The sequence below is a fragment of the Kogia breviceps genome, chromosome 5 (genome assembly GCF_026419965.1).
Source record: "Kogia breviceps isolate mKogBre1 chromosome 5, mKogBre1 haplotype 1, whole genome shotgun sequence".
In the NCBI taxonomy this organism is placed as follows: Eukaryota; Metazoa; Chordata; class Mammalia; order Artiodactyla; family Physeteridae; genus Kogia; species Kogia breviceps.
In genome coordinates this window covers 54,166,225-54,184,472 of record NC_081314.1, presented here as the reverse complement: position 1 = coordinate 54,184,472, position 18,248 = coordinate 54,166,225, and the positions used below count along the sequence as shown (strand labels likewise).

Below are 18,248 nucleotides of genomic sequence, written 5' to 3'. Positions count from 1 at the left end.
CATCCCTACAAAATTAAAATCTAAAATTTAAGCAAGTCAATCTGTCATATTTTTAAACTGTCACATTAAAAAGCTGATGACATAATGTACCATAAGACTAATTAATTATCTTACCTCCTTTTCTTCACCAACTTGGTCCAAACTCTCATGACTTGAAGGATTATATGGAATTACTAGAAAACCAATCCCAAACATTTAAAAAAAAAAAAGAGAGAGAGAGAAAAACATAGTATATATTAATTGAGTTACACTTAAAACTTTCTCTTGATTTGATTTTTCTTAGTTTTTATTTCTGAATAAGTGTTCATCATTTAAAATTGAGTATCTGTCCTACTAATAACAAATTCTACATAAATACCAGTTAAATTGTAATCTTTAATGAGGATAAAGAGAGGAGGAACCAATCAATAGCCAAGTACTGATTTTAACAAATACTTTTGCTATTTAAAAAAATATTTCTCTTCTTTACATATTAATCAATTCCTTCCAAAAGGGTGACTCTATAAACCCTACTTAATTATATTAGTATGATTGAGGCATAGTGATAGAGGGTCTCTAGTTTGGACTCAACTGGACTCCAGGCTTCTATTCCTTAAAGCTACTCGGGTCAAAAAAAAAAAAAAAAACAAAAAAGCCTACATTTCATACAACTAGCTTCTTCCATGAACAAGATACTACATTCTGTCCTTCCAGAAAAACTCCCTTATTTTCTTTTTCTTGATTCATCCCAGATCACGCTGCTCTGTCCCATTTAACTGCTCTCCAAATTTCCCAGAGACATATGTAAGGTTTTGTATCTACTAGACATTTGTGGCTTTTTTTAGACATTTGAACTCACACGATCTTTTTTGAATTGTCTATACAGCATCTCTGTATCTTTTACATCATTTCTTCATCTCATAATACAGTTTTTAATAAAAACAGGTCACTTGAATATAGTGAATATGGTCCACAAAATCAGTATATGTTTTCATTACTGAAAATAAGTAGGTTTGCTGAATATAAAGAGGTCTCAAAAGAAATTTATCTGAATTAAAGAAAATAGCTGTTTGTTGTAGTTTACATAGTTGTCTTTTTAAAATGCCAAACATGTTAACTACTGTGACTGATGTTAACACCACAAAATATGGTTACCTAGCTTTTATTTGGGAAGAATATAAATGTCTTTAAATTTAGGTATAAGATTCACATAAAGAAGTCTTTAAATGACACTTTGTTAATGAGCAATGGTTTGTGCCACAGTCATTCTTACCTGTCTGTGCATGGTCTGAGTGCATGGATGACTGGTCCATGGGCATCATTGGTTCCTACAAATCATTTCCAAAGATACAGTAACTTAGTGCATTCTTTTAAAATCCCAATACCTCTATAAATCCAGAAACAACATCATTTCGATGAGACACAGCATATTAAAATTTAAATTTGAAAGAATATAACTTAATAAGTGAGAATTACATTACTATATATAATTTATTTTAAATTTTATTATATGTGAAACCATACAACATTCCTACGAATGACGTAATGTTATCACATTTTACAGATCACAGAAAAAACACAAAACTAATTTCAGACTATCAATTAGAAATCAAATTAAACTCTCACGTACTCTGATTTATTTCTCCTCTATACCACACCACCTATTCTTCCTTTGAGCTCCACATACTCACTTTAAGTCTTTGGCAAAAGGAGTCTTGGTATAGAGTTACTTAGCTGATGTCCAGAAATAGACTTCAAGATGTCTATAAATTTCTTGAAATTATATGTAAAATTTTATGGGTTTCCCATTTTTCTGAAGATTCTCAAAGGGGTCAGTGACCCAGAAAAGGAAAAGAAATACCTCCAGGAAACTAACTTCCAATAACCTCAGGAACAATGCTAATTCAAACCAAAATCTTACTTATTCATTAATTTTGGACCAAAGTTTAATGAATACCAGCAAGAAAGAGTAAACCTGAGAAGCAGCCTTAGTTATAGAGTTATACTTTTAAGGCTGCCTTAAAAATAAGCTCATGAGTTTTTCAATGTGTTTAGCACCATCCTAAAATATCAATATAATCACTAACACTGCCCTCTTTCATTCTACATTTATGAACTCACACAAGTCATTCCATTGCCTAAGAATACTCAAGAATATCAACAGTAACCTGGATAAATTATGTTCAAAATTTTTGGCCTTCTCCTGTTCCTTAAAATTGGCTTTTTACCTCCCTAACTATAAACCCATTTGTAAACTTACATGAACTGGCTAAATAATTCTACTGCCAACAAGCCACCAGTAATAACCTACTTCCACAATGTCCAAAGAAGGTACTACAAATAAACATGGTATAATCATTCTAAAAGATAACTTAGAAAGACGAACACAGATCTTTTTAAAAACACATATCCTTTAAACCAGTAATTCTACTTCTGAATCCTTAAGGAAATAATAAGATTTATTTACCAGGAAGTTCATTATGATTTTCCTCATAGGAAAATTTAGAAAACAACTCAAATGCTCAATCATGGGGAACAGATTAAATAAATTATGGTATAGACACATAAAATACTTTGCTAAAAATGATGAAGATATAGATATAGAAAGATGACCAAAATCTATTGTTCAGTGAGAAAAATGGGTTAGAAAATAGTACAAGTATGACCTCACTTTTGTTAAGAAGTATGTAAAAGAATGAGACATAACCAAACATTGTATGCCTTCTGATGGATAAACACACCACCTTCTCTGAAATAGTCTCAAAACAACCCACAAAAAAACAAAAACCAGAATCTAATCAAACCTCTACACTCAATTATAATATACAGAAAATAAAGAGGACAGGGGAACATTTTAAACATAACCATGGAGAAGCAAAGAGAAAAATTCTGAATCACTTTAAATGACAACACAGTTTCTTCTATAATTAAATTGTAAGGGAAAAAAGAGAGAGAGAGATGAATTATCAGTAAATTTAAAAATATCTAAGACTTATCAATCAACTTTAAATATGATCAATCAATTGCAAATATGAACTTCATTTAAATCCTGATTCATCACAATGAAAATTATGAAAACAAAATTATAACATTTATGTGACAACTGAAATTTTGAACATTGCTTGGATGGATATTTGATATAAGGAACTTATTTTTTAGCTACTTTTAAAAAACAGTCCTTATCTTTTAGAGGTACATACTGAAATACATCTGGAATTTGTTTCAAAACAATACAGAATGAGGGCAGGTTAAATGGGTGGGGTATAGATGAAACGAGATTGGTCGTGAGGCGATAACTGTTGGAGCTGGATGACTGGTATACCGAAGTCTGTAGAAAAATTTTAAATGCTTATGCATATAAATTTGCATACTTCTGGAAGAATATATACTAAATGACAATTACCTTTAGATGGTAGATTCCATGGGGGTTTTTGTTTAATTTTTCCTTATTCATTTTTATTCTCTATTTTTCTACAATGAATTTGTTTTAATTTCATATTTAAATTAGAAAGTGAAAAATAAAAATTTTAAATGCAAAAACTCACCAGTAATCTCACATTTTACATAGCAAACATGAAGACTCTGACTCTTCTCACCTGATCTCTGCTTACTATAGATGCTAGAATAATGGGAGCTATAAATTAAAGAGTTTCGCTTAAAGAAGAGAAAAATATCTTTTGAATGGTTCTCCTTACATTTTCCTAATTTAGACCAAATCATTTTGTACCACATCAAACAAAGAAGTTAACCATATCCTACAAACAAATTTGTAATAACAATTGCAAAATTCACATGTTAACTGGACTCCTAAAGTATTCCTACCCACATTCTGTAACAACACTGTTGATCTGTGATTGATTCCTTAACACCCCCTATTTTAGCCTTCTGTTCTAGCAGTGTTATCAAAATGCTCTATAAAAAAAAAATTAGACAACAGTGTCTTACCGGTGGCAAAGAATGCCGCCCACATTCAATTGTTACAAGTTTGTGGCACTTCTTATGAACCAGGAGTTTGCAGTTGATGCACTTATATCCCTGACGTCCAAGCCCCCATATTCGGTCAGTGCAGATGGCACAATGAGCACGCTGAAGAAAGTAATTCAACAGTATGTTATTAACAAAAAAAAGGTCATAATCATTTCCCAACAGTTTGCTCATAAAATAGTGAAAGTAAGTGGCTTTCTTCTCTAACTCAATTCCCTTCATCATGCATAACTTTTTCAAAGCTATGATGGTCATGGGAAAATAAACAGAAAGGAGAGCTTGCTTTAAAGAGACTGAAATTTGCAACCATGTTGTTTCCTAAGTCGGCGAATTTTCAGTCTTCGCCTAATTAAGTTCAGAGTAACCACGATAGGAAAAGTGAATTAAACTTGAAAAACACATGGCAGAAAAAGCTGTGCAAGGACTCCCAAGCAAACATAAACCTATCAGTCTGTTCAGAGGTCAAACCGAAGCCCTGCTCTCTTTTTTTAAAAAATTAATTTTTATTGGAGTATAGTTGCTTTACAATGTTGTGTTAGTTTCTACTGTACAGCAAAATGAATCAGCTATGCATATACATATATCCCCTCTTTTTTGGATTTCCTTCCCATTTAGGTCACCACTGCTTTCTTAAAGAGCAACACCTATAGTGACTTCTCACTTCAAAGCTTTTTAAATATCAGTGCTACTGGGAACAGGAATTTGGGAACCTCGGGTGGTGGCTTCTATTACATTAATGAATTGAGAACACAGCACGAGTTCTAGAATGGAAATGGATAACTGTAGTTATCAAGAGTAGTTAAAAACATGGACTTCTGGAGACAGACTGACCTCCAACCTTGGCTCTGCCACTTACTAGCCATGTCATCTTGGGCAAGTTACCTTAACCATCCTGCACCTGTTTCTTCATCTATAAAATGGAAATATATAGTATCTCTCTCACAAGGTTGTTGCAGGGATTAAATGAGTCACTATATGGCAAGCATTCAGGAAAGTGCCTGGTACATACTAAAAGCAAGATATATGTCTGCAATTATCATTTTCTAAAACAGGGAAAACTAAAAAAAATTTACAACAGTAAATGGTTTGCAAAATAAACCGTGCTTATTTTCTGGCTGTCTTGAATTATATTTTAAAAAATCCAACTTTCTTACAGCTAGGGTAACCATATAACTAATCATCCAAGCTGGAACATTTTTATGAGTCAAAGGAGATGCTATTAAAAATTACCTCAAGATAACAGATGTACTACCCCAGGGAAACTGGGAATTTTAGGCCACCCTACTTACTCCTTTAGAAAGGAATAACAGTAGAAAGGAAAAACCCAGATTTCTCAAATTATCAATATTCAGCACACTAAGGTTTACCCTGTTGAAACGCTTGGCTTGAAAAGTGTGGCCATTTGCACAGTAAAGCTTTCTCCAGCGGCGTGCACCTCGGCGGTAGATGGATTCTGAAGAGATTAAAAGTTAAAAAAAAAAAAAAAAGGAAGAAAAAAAAGAGCAGGTGTGAATATAAAGTCATTTTATAATTGTGATTTTTTTCATGATATTCACTGCAGGAAAAAAATATATATTGATAAAAATCTGAAAGTGAAAAATAAAATTCATCAAGAGACTAGGCTTTTGTTTTTTAATTGTCCCCTAACTTTTAATTTTGAAAAAATTTTAAGCCCACAGAAAAGTTGAAAGAATAGAACAATAAACATCTCCATCTTTCACCTACATTTATCTATTACTATAATTTTGCCACATTTGCTTTCTTCTCTATTTACACATACACTTTTTTTTCTGAATCATTTAAAAATAAATTGCAGACATCATAACACGTCATCCTTAAATACCTAAGTATCCATTGCCTGAGATTAAGGACACTCCCCCTAATTCTATTTAACCACAATACCATTATTGTGTCTTAGAAAATTAACATTAATTAAATATCACCTAATATACACTTTATTTACTAATTTCCCCATTTGCTTGAAAAGTGTCTTTCATAGTTTTCTTTTTCTCTCCAGGATCCAATAAAGATTCAGGCACTGAATTTCATTACTATACCTTTTTTGTCTCTTTAATGTATGCTAAAACATTCACTCTATCTTATTGGTTGTTGTTTGCTTTTCATGATGTTGAAAGAGTCTAGGCAGATGTCTTATATCATGACCTACATTCTGGATTTGTCTGTTTCCTCATTAGACTCAAATCTATTATGGATTTGTAACACACTTCCCAGATAAAAAAAAAGGATTCCCAGATAAAAAGTATTAAATACTTCTGGCAAAAATAATACACAGCTGATGTATATTTCTTACTGCATCTCATCAAGAAATATACAAATGTGAGATTGTTGACTCCCACTACGTGTTCAATCACTCTGTTAAAGGCAGTGATGGCTAGTTTTCTTCTTTGTAAAGGTACATTTTTGTAAATACCGTATAAGGGACATTTTGTAACCACTAGAATATTCTCTTCTCAACAACCTTTTATGCAATGGTTTTTATATTCTTGTATATCTTTAAGTATTCTAAATACACTCCCTAAACAAAGAGGTTCCATGAGATCAAATCAAGTCCACCAGTGTGATTTTGGTTAAGTCAATCACTATTACATATATTGTCTATTAGTCATCCTACAGTAATAGTAATCACTGTGGAAATTCCATTAGGTTTCTAAACTCATTTTATTTTTTTGGCTGCATCACATGGCTCATGGGATCTTAGTTCCCAACCAGGGATCGAACCCATGCCCCCTGCAGTGGAAGCGCGGAGTCCTAACCACTGGACCACCAGAGAATTCCCTCAAAACTCAATTTAAAGCAAATGTAGCACTGGGTCTACTATTTAAAATTAAGATAGAAAGAAATGGGTGAAATACTCTGAATTAGAAATCCTGAGACAGCATAATACAGAACCTGAAATATATATGCTTTTATTTTTAATTATTTATTCTGTTAGGAGTAACCAAAGCAGAAAGTTTGTTAATATCTTAACCTAAAAGAACATCTTATTTCAGAAACTTTCATGAACTACAACTTGATATATCTTTAATTTAAACATGTTAATGTTGCCTAGGAATTAAAAGAGCCAAGAGATCACTTTAATGGTTTTCAATTTTCCTTCATGCTCTAGTTTAGTAATATTAATTATACTGGAGAGGAGTGTGTAAAAATCCCCACCAGCAAATTTTAAAGTGGGAAAGTCAGCATGAAATACAGTGAAAAGGTAGGAAAAGACATTTTATCTGGCAAGTGTGCTACAGACCCACAATAGATTTGCAGATAGGACTCTGCAACCAAGATTTGCTATAATGGCAAGTCTTTCAAAACTCTGGCCTGGACAAAGGACAGCTGCTTCTCCAACACCTCTGTGAAGGCAGCCCACACTGGCTGTAATCCATCTGCCACTGCAAACCCAATGAAATACTCTAGTTGAATCCAAACCTAAATTTTTCACTATTGCTTCAGAGGCCTACCTACTCCTTATATTTCCCCACCTTCCTATAAAGTACACAGCCCTCATTCAACTCTATATACAAACACCCAGTTCTTTAATTTTTCCTTTTCACCAAGTTGCATGAAGAGTTACAGAATTAAAAGTTTAGAGCTATTTCACTTAATACAAAGCAAAACATTTACTACTATTCATTCTGAAGTCATGGATATGTGCAGAAACCACAAATAAAAATGAGTTGCCTAATATCTACAACCTATAAATTATACCATACATTAAATTCAAATTTGGTATATATATGGTATATATCAACTATATATACATATACACACATGTATATATATATGAATATATACATATAAACATATTCAAATTCCATCAGACCAAATAGTTGCCTCTTTCAATTCATCTCATTAATGTTAACCACTAGCTTAGACATTCAAAAGAAAGTTTCATAACAATTCTTAAGGATGCATGCTAAAGTATTTAGAGGTGAAATGTCATGTTAGCTTACTCTCAAAGGGTACACAAAAAAATAAATAAAAATAAAACAAGTGTTTGTTATGTATATACATGTATGCATGTGTGTGCACAGATATGGAGATAAAGCAAACACAGAAAATGTTAATAATTGGTGAATCTTGGTAAAGATATATGGGTATCTTTGTTTTCAATGTTTCTATGTTTTTTTCAACTTCTCCATAGGTTTGAAAATTTCCAAAATTAAAAAACAGGAAATGGGGACTTCCCTGGTGGTGCAGTGGTTAAGAATCCATCTGCCAATATAGGGGACACGGGTTCGATGCCTGATCTGGGAAGATCCCACATGCCGCGGAGCAACTAATCCCGTGTGCCACAACTACTGAGACTGAGCTCTAGAGCCCGTGAGCCACAACTACTGAGTCCATGTGCCACAACTACTGAAGCCCATGCGCTTAGAGCCCGTGCTCTGCAACAAGAAGCCACCGCAATGAGAAGCCCATGCATTGCAACGAAGAGTAGCCCCTGCTTGCTGCAACTAGAGAAAAGCCTGAGCGCAGCAACAAAGACCCAATGCAGCCAAAAATAAATTAATTTTAAAAAAAAACAGGAAAGGACTTAAAATCAACTTAATTTTCCTTTCAAATGCACAATAGACAATTATGTCAGTAAGTTGTAATTAAAAACTGACTCATTTTGGGACTTCCCTGGTGGCGCAGTGGTTAAGACTGCATTCCCGATGCAGGGGGCTCGGGTTCAATCCCTGGTCAGGGAACCAGATCCCACATGCATGCCGCAACTAAGAGTTTGCAGGCCACAACTAAGTAGCCGGTGAGATGCAACTAAGGAGCAAAAAAACCTGCTTCATTTCAATTTGGGAAAAGTAGAGACTTTAGGCAGTTTACTAATATACTCTAAATTAGACTGAAGAATGGAAAAGAAATCAAGTGAATTAAAAGTTCTATTTCTGATTTCTCTTGTGCCACTGTATCATAAATAATTCTATTCAAAGGTATGAAGTATATAAACACTCACTATCTTCTCCTGGACAGGGCATTCCAGGACGTTCTGGTACACAAGGGAATACTGAAAAACAACAAACTAAAATTAATACAGCATATTTAGAACATACAAATTACACAGAATTTTAAATTCAAATATCACATAAATTGATCTAAATTTAAACCTGACTCTCTCTTGACACAAGATACTTAACATATGGTCAGTACTAATTTTGGAAGGGACACACTTTACCAAGGCTATAATAAAAGAAATTCTTATGAAAGTGAACATCCATAAACAATGCATTAGAAGCTCAAATTACTCATTCCAATCCCTATTACATCACTAATTGATTTTTTTTTTGGTCATTAGAGAAATCATTATATCCTTAAATCTTCATTGTAGTGACAAATTTGCTGGGATGAAGAATTAAAATTACAAAGTGTATGCAAATATAAACATAAGGCACTACAGTTTTTTAAAGATGTATACTAAACTTAGGAATAAATTAACATTAAAAACAGTACCCAAATCCAAAAATGTAAGTTTTGTCTTTGGAACTATAGATTTATAAAAATGCTAATTCAAAACATTTTTATAGGGCTTCCCTGGTGGCGCAGTGGTTGAGAGTCCGCCTGCCGATGCAGGGGACACGGGTTCGTGCCTCAGTCTGGGAAGATCCCACATGCCGCGGAGCGGCTGGGCCGGTGAGCCATGGCCGCTGGGCCTGCGCGTCCGGAGCCTGTGCTCCGCAACGGGAGAGGCCGCGACAGTGAGCGGCCCACATACCGGGGAAAAAAAAAAAAGTTGAAATATAAGCTAACTTCTGAAAACAGATCTCTGATATAGCATAAAAAGCAATAAAGCTTAAGACAAATAATTTCTTTAATTTATTCTAGACAGAGACGACCAAAGGAAGACTTCTAACATTCTTCCAGGATCTCAACAAATTAGAGTATGAATCCCATGGGAGTCACTATGTCAAATTCTGAAGGGAAACAAAAATCAAACTATTTTTTAAAAAAAATCACACTGTAAAGGAAAGTACAAAGGAATAATAACAAGGTATTGAAATAAGTCATTATATTGAGGGGAGATTTATATTTGTTTCAAGTTGTAAAGAGTTCCCTAGGTCTAGTCTCCTAAGGCTCCCTAAAATGCTATGTGAAATACTGCCAATATATTACAATTATATTAAGCATATTAAGTGGATTCTACATGACCTAAAAAATTTGAGGGGTAGCATGGCAGAACGAAAAGAACACAGATTTGGAAAGAGAATACCTAGATTACAGCCCAGGTTTACAATGTACCAGTTACAATGTACCAGTTTAGGTCTCTCCTTCTATACAACTACCCACCTCTCAGGCTTGCTGACCTTTACACACTAATGACCTTTAACACACTAATGTCTATGATTACTACATAAATAATTTCACAGTTAACCCTTAAACAAAAGAAAGGACATTTAAGATATCTTACCTTTGGAAACCATCATTTGCATACATTAAAAAACTGCAAGGGGATGACTTAGGTTCTGGGCTCTCAATTCTTAAATTCTATGCTAAAACTTTGCTGTAAAACACTGAGATGATCACAGTTTAATACCCAAGAAGGTATACACTAATAAGAAATTTCCTACGATTATAAGAGGCTGATCTATTTTGTCTTCTCTAGCATTTGAGATACTACTGAACAAGGACAATTACATAGAAACGAGTTATACAGATGAAGAAAATGACATCAGGACCATGTTTTTAAACAAGGATACAGGGTTATGTTTTTAAAGAAGCATAGTTCTAGAAGAGTAGGAAATGACTACTCCTTTACCATGAATCAAGAGTTCAGAATCCTTGTTTAGCTCATAAAGCCTAAAGGCTTCTTCTAACTCCAACTGAGATGATACTGTACATGGGTCTCCTAAAAAATATAAAAAGGAAAAGTAAAGCTCACTTTTAAAATCCTCTACATATGACCAGTAAACAATTTCTACTACATAAAATCTTGAGGAAAAACAATTTCATACTTACAGAGAAATATTTGACAAGGACTAAACTTGAGTTATTTATTTAGACAATTCTATTCTGTGAAGTAGGTAACATAACTTCCACTCCTATTTCTACAAAATATTACATGAGGTTCACAGATACCAAACTTTAAATGTATAAAACCATTTAATTCTTGATGATGTTTACATTCAAAATACAGCAAACAGAATCTATCCTGACCACATTTTAGATTGTCAGTGCAAAAAAAGTTATCCACTGACTATTTATAGAAACTCTGTGTCTGGGTTTCTTTCTCTTTCTTTCTTTTTGATTGTCACCGCAACATGATTAACGGCCAGGGGTAATTTTTCTGTTACCTGTTTCTTCAAAAGAGGAAGTGAAAGTGGTTTCATCGCCACAATATGATAAGAGGAGGTCTCTATTTAATCATTTTCTCAAATTTTTCCTTCACTGGAGAGCCTGCTCAAGAGGCTCACAGAAAACAAGCATAGCTACTAAAGTACTCTGGACTAAAGAGCAGTCCTACTTGATTGCTTTTAAGTGTAAATGCCTAGTTTAGTAAACTTACACACAGAGAGGACAAGGAAGAAACATCCCTTAGTCAACCAGCCAGTGAACTGAGTCATCCCTGGAAATCAATGAGATGGCACGTCTCCCTGTACGATGGCATTCCTCAATGAAAAAGTCATTTCGAACATAGTTGGGCCTGAGCTGGGTCCTCAACGCTGCCATTCTTTTGCTCCTTCTTGTGGTTACTGGTTACACCAAGAGATGCCATCAACCCTGCCCAAACTTCAATCACTCTCAGCAGGGAACTCAGTCTACTACTTCACAGAGAAAAGTGAGGTCATCTCCTTTCCTGTGGACTCAAAGAAATGAGTGCCTCTGTTCTTTTCTCCAACATGGCCACTGAGTCCCTTTCCTTTATCTTCTCTGGGCGTTACTCCACTAGTCCTCCCCAGTTCCATCTTCATTTTTTCTTTTCTTCCACTAGCTTTTCTCAGGCAAAGGCATGTTTGAGTCTCCCTCTCCAAAACCTCTCTCCTGCCCGGGGTGCCATTCATTCTGTAGCCACAAGTCTCAAGAGTAAACTACAGACTGAAACGAGGGGGTGAGTGAGAAGAAACGGAAGAAAAAGGGACAGGGCCTTTGAATTTTGACTTTATACTCTTGTATTTTTTTAATCATAGATTTATAATCTTTTAGACTTATTAGGAATAGCTTTTCTTCCTATCAAGAGTGAAGCCACCCTGCTTTCTCCATGTTCCTATCTTCCAAGCATTTCTCAAAATTTTGCTATCAGGTTTTAGTCCAAACACTACTAAAACTGCTGTATCTAACATCATGGAAGAGGCTGCTGAAATCAATGGCATGTTTTGTCTTTACTCTGGTTGACCTCGCTATACCATCGAACAAAGTTATCCACTGACTATTTACAGAAACTTTGTGTCTGGGTTTCTAAACACCATTCTCCTGGTCTACCAATTCTTTTTTTAAAGGTCTACCAACTCTTTTTTTTTTTTTTTAATTTTATTTATTTTTGGCTGCATTGGGTCTTCAGTTGCTGCGCGGGCTTTCTCTAGTTGTGGTGAGTGGGGGCTACTCTTCATTGTGGTGCGTGGGCTTCTCCTTGCGGTGGCTTCTGTTGCTGCGGAGCACGGGCTCCAGGCGCAAAGGCTTCAGTAGTAGTGGAGCACGGGCTCAGTAGTTATGGGACGCGGGCTCTAGAGTGCAGGTTCAGTAGTTGTGGAGCACAGGCTTAGTTGCTCTGCAGCATGTGGGATCTCCTGGACCAGGGATCGAACTTGTGTCCCCTGCATTAGCAGGCAGAAGCTTATCCACTGTGCCGCCAGGGAAGTCCCCAACTCTCCTTTTAACTTTTTATTTTGGAAATTTTCAAACATATTACAAAATCCTGTTTCACCTGTTGACTCACTCACCTATCCTCCTCCACCATGCCATTCTGAGCAAATCCCTATAATGCTAGATAAAAATTCCTTAATATAATCATAATCCCATTATAAACCTATATAAACTAACAAAAATTCACTATAAAATATCCAAACATAACCATATACAAAAGAATCAAGTTGAACCTTTATCTTATATAATAAATAAAAATTAAATCAAAATGGATCAAAGACCTAAATGCAAGAGCTAAAACTACAAATCTCTTGGGGGAAAACACAGGGAGAAAGCTTCATGACATTGGGTTTGGCAACAATTTCTTGGATGTGACACCAAAAGCACAAGTAAGAAAAAAAATAATACATTGGTCTACATCAAAATTAAAACCTTTTTTGTGTAAAACGACACTATCAGCACAGTGAAAAGACAACCTATTGGAGGAAATATTTGCAAATTATACATCTGATAAGGGATTAATACTCAAAATATGTAAAGAACTCCTACAACTCTACAATGACAAAAATAAATAAACGAACAAAGGATATTTCTCCAAAGAAGATATACAAATAGCCAATAAGCACATGAAAAGAGTTTCAACACCACTAATCATTAGGAAAATGCAAATCAATGAGATACCACTTCAAATCCATAAGGTTTTGTAAAACACACACAAACACTCACAGACAATAACAAGTGTTGGCAAGGATGTGAAGAAACTGGAACCCTTGTGCATTGATGGTGGGAATGTACATTGATGCAGCAACCTCAAAAAATAAAACATATAATTACCATATTATCCAGCAATTCCACTTCTGGGTATACTTCCAAAGAACTAAAAGCAGAGACTCCAACAGATATTTGTACACCCATGTTCATAGCAGCACTATTCACAACAGCCAAAAGGTAGAAGCAACCCAAGGGTCCAACAACAGATGAATGGATAAACAAAACATGGTATATACAGTTGGCCTTCCATATCTATAGGTTCTGAATCTGTGGATTCAACCTCGGATCAAAAATATTTGAAAAAAAAATTCCAGAAAGTCCATATAAAACTAAAACTAGAATTTGCCATGCACTGGCAAGTATTTGCATAGAATTTACAATGTATTAGGTATTATAGGTAATCTATAGATGATTTAAAGAATATGGAAGAATGTGCGTAGGTTACATGCAAATACTACACCATTTTATTTATGGATTTGAGCATAACCAGATTTTGGTATACCTGGGAGGCTCTAGAACCAATCTCCTGTGGACACCAAGGGATGACTATACATACAAACGAAGTATTATTTAGTCTTAAAAAGGAAGTTGTCTATAAACAGCTCATACAACTCAATATCAAAAAAACAGATAACCCAATCAAAAAATGGGCAGAAGGGACTTCCCTGGTGGCGCAGTGTTAAGAATCCAACTACCAATGCAGGGGACATGGGTTTGAGCCCTGGTCTGGGAAGATCCCACATGCTGCAGAGCAACTGAGCCCGTGAGCCACAACTACTGAGCCCACATGCCACACCTACTGAAGCCCACGCGCCTAGAGCCCACACTCCACAACAAGAGAAGCCACCCCAATGAGAAGTCCGCGCACCACAAAGAGTAGGCTCCACTCGCTGCAACTAGAGAAAGCCCACATGCAGCAATGAAGACCCAACACAGCCAAAAATAAATAAATAAATAAATTTATATATTTTTAAAAAGTGGGCAGAAGACCTAAACAGATGTTTCTCCAAAGAAGGCATACTGCTGGCCAACAGGCACATGAAAAGATGCTCAACATTGCTAATTATCAGGGAAGTGCAAATCAAAACTACAATGAGGTATCACCTCACACAAGTCAAAATGGCCATCACCAAAAAGTCTACAAACAATATATGTTGGAGAGGGTGTGGAGAAAGGGGAACCCTCCTACACTGTTGGTAGGAATGTAAATTGGTGCAACCACTATGGAAAACAGTATGGAGGTTCCTCAAAAAACTAAAATTAGAGTCATCATATGATCTAACAATCCCACTCTTGGGCATATATCTAGAAAGGATGAAAACTCTAATTCAAAAAGATGTATGCACCCCAGTGCTCACTGCAGCACTATTTACAACAGCCAAGATATGGAAGCAACCTATGTGCCCATTGACAGAAGAATGGATAAAGAAGATGTGGTATATGTATATACAAAGGAATGTTACTCAGCCATAAAAAAGAATGAAATAATGTCATTTGCAGCAACACAGATGGATGTAGAGGTTATCACACTAAGTGAAGTCAGACAGAGAAAGACAAATATGATATCACTTATTTATGGAATCTAAAAAAATGATACAAATGAACTTATTTACAAAACAGAGATAGACTCACAGACATAGAAAACAATCTTACGGGGCTTTCCTGGTGGCGCAGTGGTTAAGAATCCACCTGCCAATGCAGGGGACACGGGTTCGACCCCTGGTCCGGGAGGATGCCACATGCTGCAGAGCAACCAAGCCTGTGCGCCACAACTACTGAAGCCCGCATGCCTGGAGCCCATGTTCTGCAACGAGAAGCCACCAAAATGAGAAGCCCCCACACAGCAACGATGAGCAGCCTCCACTCGCCACAACTAAGGAAAGCGCACGTGGCAATGAACACCCAACGAAGCCAAAAAAAAGAGAAAACAATCTTATGTTACCAAAGGGGAAGGGATGGGTGAGGGATACATTAGGAGTTTAGGATTAACAGATACACACTAGTATATATAAAAATAGAAAAAAAAAGAGGAAGCAAATTTTGACACATGCTACAACATGAATGAACCTTGAAGATACTATGGTAAGTGAAACAAGTCAGTTACTAAAGGACAAATATTGTATGATTCTACTTCAGTAAGGTACCTAGAGTAGTAAAATTCACAGAAACAAGGCAGAATGGTGGTTGCCATTTGCTGCGGGAGAGAGAAGAATGAGGATTTATTGGGTAAAGAGTACTTTATAGGGTAAAATTAATGGGTAAAGAGTTTCAGTTTGGGAAGATGAGAAAGTTCTGGAGATGGATGGTGGTGATGGTTGGCTCTATCACTATATTAACTAAGAAAAAGCCACAGAGTGGTGCTGTGCCAGTTCTAGGCTTCCACCTTATAAACATCTGGCATCTTTTGCTTTTTGTGCTTTTGGGAGCCCTAAGTCACCATGTAAGAAGTTCAGCTGCCTCTGAGAGTAGAAGCCCTGAGACTACACAGAGAGAGAAAGAGAACCTACTATGCTAGCATCCCAGGTGAGCCTCCTCGTGACTCCAGACCTGGCTGCCATCCAATTGCTACTGCATGAGAGACCTCAAGTGAGACCAGCAGAGCCAATCAACTCACAGAACTGTAAAAAGACTATAAAATAAAAGAGTGGGGTTTTTTTTTGCAATACGTGGGCCTCTCACTGTTGTGACCTCTCCCGTTGCGGAGCACAGGCTCCGGACGCGCAGGCTCCAGATGTGCAGGCTCAGAGGCCATGGCTCACGGGCCCAGCTGCTCCGCGGCATGTGGGATCTTCCCAGAGCGGGGCACGAACCCGTGTCCCCTGCATCGGCAGGCGGACTCTCAACCACTGCGCCAGGGAAGCCCCTAGAGTGGGTTTTTTTAAAACCACTAGGCTTTGAGGTGATTTGTTATGTTACAAACACCTTCTTGCCAACTTTCAAGGTGAATCTTGAAATTCTGTGTATCTTACAAGACCCAGGATAAATGCCACCTCTTCTGAAAAGCTTTACCTGAGGGGGTAATGTTCACATTAAAAAAAAAAAACTAGATATAATCTACTCATTTTTAATAACAGCTTTATTGAGATACAATTCACACAGCATTCAATTTACCCATTTGAAGTGTACAGTTCAGTGGTTGTTAGTATATTCACAGAGCTGTGCAACTACCACCATAATCAATTTTAGAACAGTTTCATAACCCCTCCTCAAAAAAAACCTGTCCAATTATCAGTCACTCCCCATTTCCCCCCAACCTCTCCTTCCACTGTCAGACCTAGGCAACCACTGATTATTTTCAGTCTCTACAGATTTGCCTTTTCTGGACATTTCATATAAATGGAATCACACACTATGTGGTCTTTTATGTCTAGATTTTTTTTGCTTAGAGTGTTTTCAAGGTTCATCTAAGTTGTAGCATGTATCAGCACTTCAGTCCTTATTTATTAGTGAATAATATAGTAAATATTCTTGAACTGAAATATTTGTGCTTGAATAATTTCTCATGATAATTTCCTAGAAATAGAAATGATTGCCTCAAAGTGTGCCCATTTAAAATTTTGACAATTATTTCAAAATTTGGAATGATAGTAACTCCAAAAAGGTTATGACATATACACTCAACCCACAGTGTGTTTTTCCTAACCCCTACAGGTAATGATTAAATTTTAACTATTTTCTAATCTGATAGGTGAAAACTGATGCCTTATTTTAAAGTCTTTGTTTCTTTAATTATTAGTGATTCTTGAGCTTTTTTTGTCATTTATGAATTAGCTATTTGCACCTTTTTCAGTAGATGCTTCATCTATTTCTTTTTGAGTTAATTATCTTATATTAGAGATAAGCAATCCTTTGTAAATATTGCAAATATTTTTTCTCAGTTGTTATTACTTCTATATCTGTGATTATGATGTTTTTCAATATAAAGAATTAGGAAAAGTCTTCTGTCTTACATGTCCTTTTTCAGAATTTTCCCATTCTTTAAAAAAAAATTTATTTATTTATTTATTTTTGGCTGCATTGGGTCTTCGTTGCTATGCAGGCTTTCTCTAGTTGCGGCGAGCAGGGGCTACTCTTCGTTGTGGTGTGCAGGCTTCTCACTGTGGTGGCTTCTCTTGTTGCAGGCTCTAGGCGTGCGGGCTTCAGTAGTTGTGGCATGCAGGCTCAGTAGTTGTGGGTCACGGGCTGTACAGTGCAGGCTCAGTAGTTGTGGTAGATGGCTTAGTTGCTCCGCGACATGTGGGATCTTCCCGGACCAGGGATTGAACCCATGTCCCCTGCATTGGTAGGTGGACTCTTTAACCACTGCACCACCAGGAAAGTCCCCCCATTTACTCTTTTTTTTTTTTTTTTCCCCCATTTACTCTTGAGCATTTATTTTTCCAGATGAAATTGCCAGTTTTTAAAAAATCCTATTAGAATTTTTTTGGGGAACTGTGCTATTTACAGATTGATCTATAGGGAGTTTACTTTTTATATGTTCCTTCTCCCTAACCCATTATTCAGGTTTTATTTATGGCACCCAATTGTTTTTTTGGTTTTTTAACATCTTTATTGGATTATAATTGCTTACAACATTGTGTTAGTTTCTGCTGTACAACAAAGTGAATCAGCTATATGTATACTTATGTGGGTTTTTTTTAAGCTTTCTTTATATGGTTTCTATGCATTTCTTTAAAGTTTATTCCTAGATTAAAAAAAATTTATGTTATTAC

General features: G+C 35.9%; 1 protein-coding gene across 1 annotated transcript in view; it reads right to left on the bottom strand.

Moving 5' to 3' along the window:
- Nucleotides 1–18,248, bottom strand: part of PRKCI (protein kinase C iota) — an 87,755-nt gene that overhangs the window by 30,102 nt on the left and 39,405 nt on the right. Inside the window, exons 3-8 of the mRNA XM_059065073.2 lie at nucleotides 10,724–10,813; nucleotides 8,927–8,977; nucleotides 5,331–5,416; nucleotides 3,925–4,065; nucleotides 1,253–1,307; nucleotides 115–173 (exon numbers count right to left, since the gene is read on the bottom strand). Coding sequence (XP_058921056.1) covers nucleotides 115–173; nucleotides 1,253–1,307; nucleotides 3,925–4,065; nucleotides 5,331–5,416; nucleotides 8,927–8,977; nucleotides 10,724–10,813 — 482 coding nt within the window. The remainder of the gene's footprint in view (nucleotides 1–114; nucleotides 174–1,252; nucleotides 1,308–3,924; nucleotides 4,066–5,330; nucleotides 5,417–8,926; nucleotides 8,978–10,723; nucleotides 10,814–18,248) is intronic.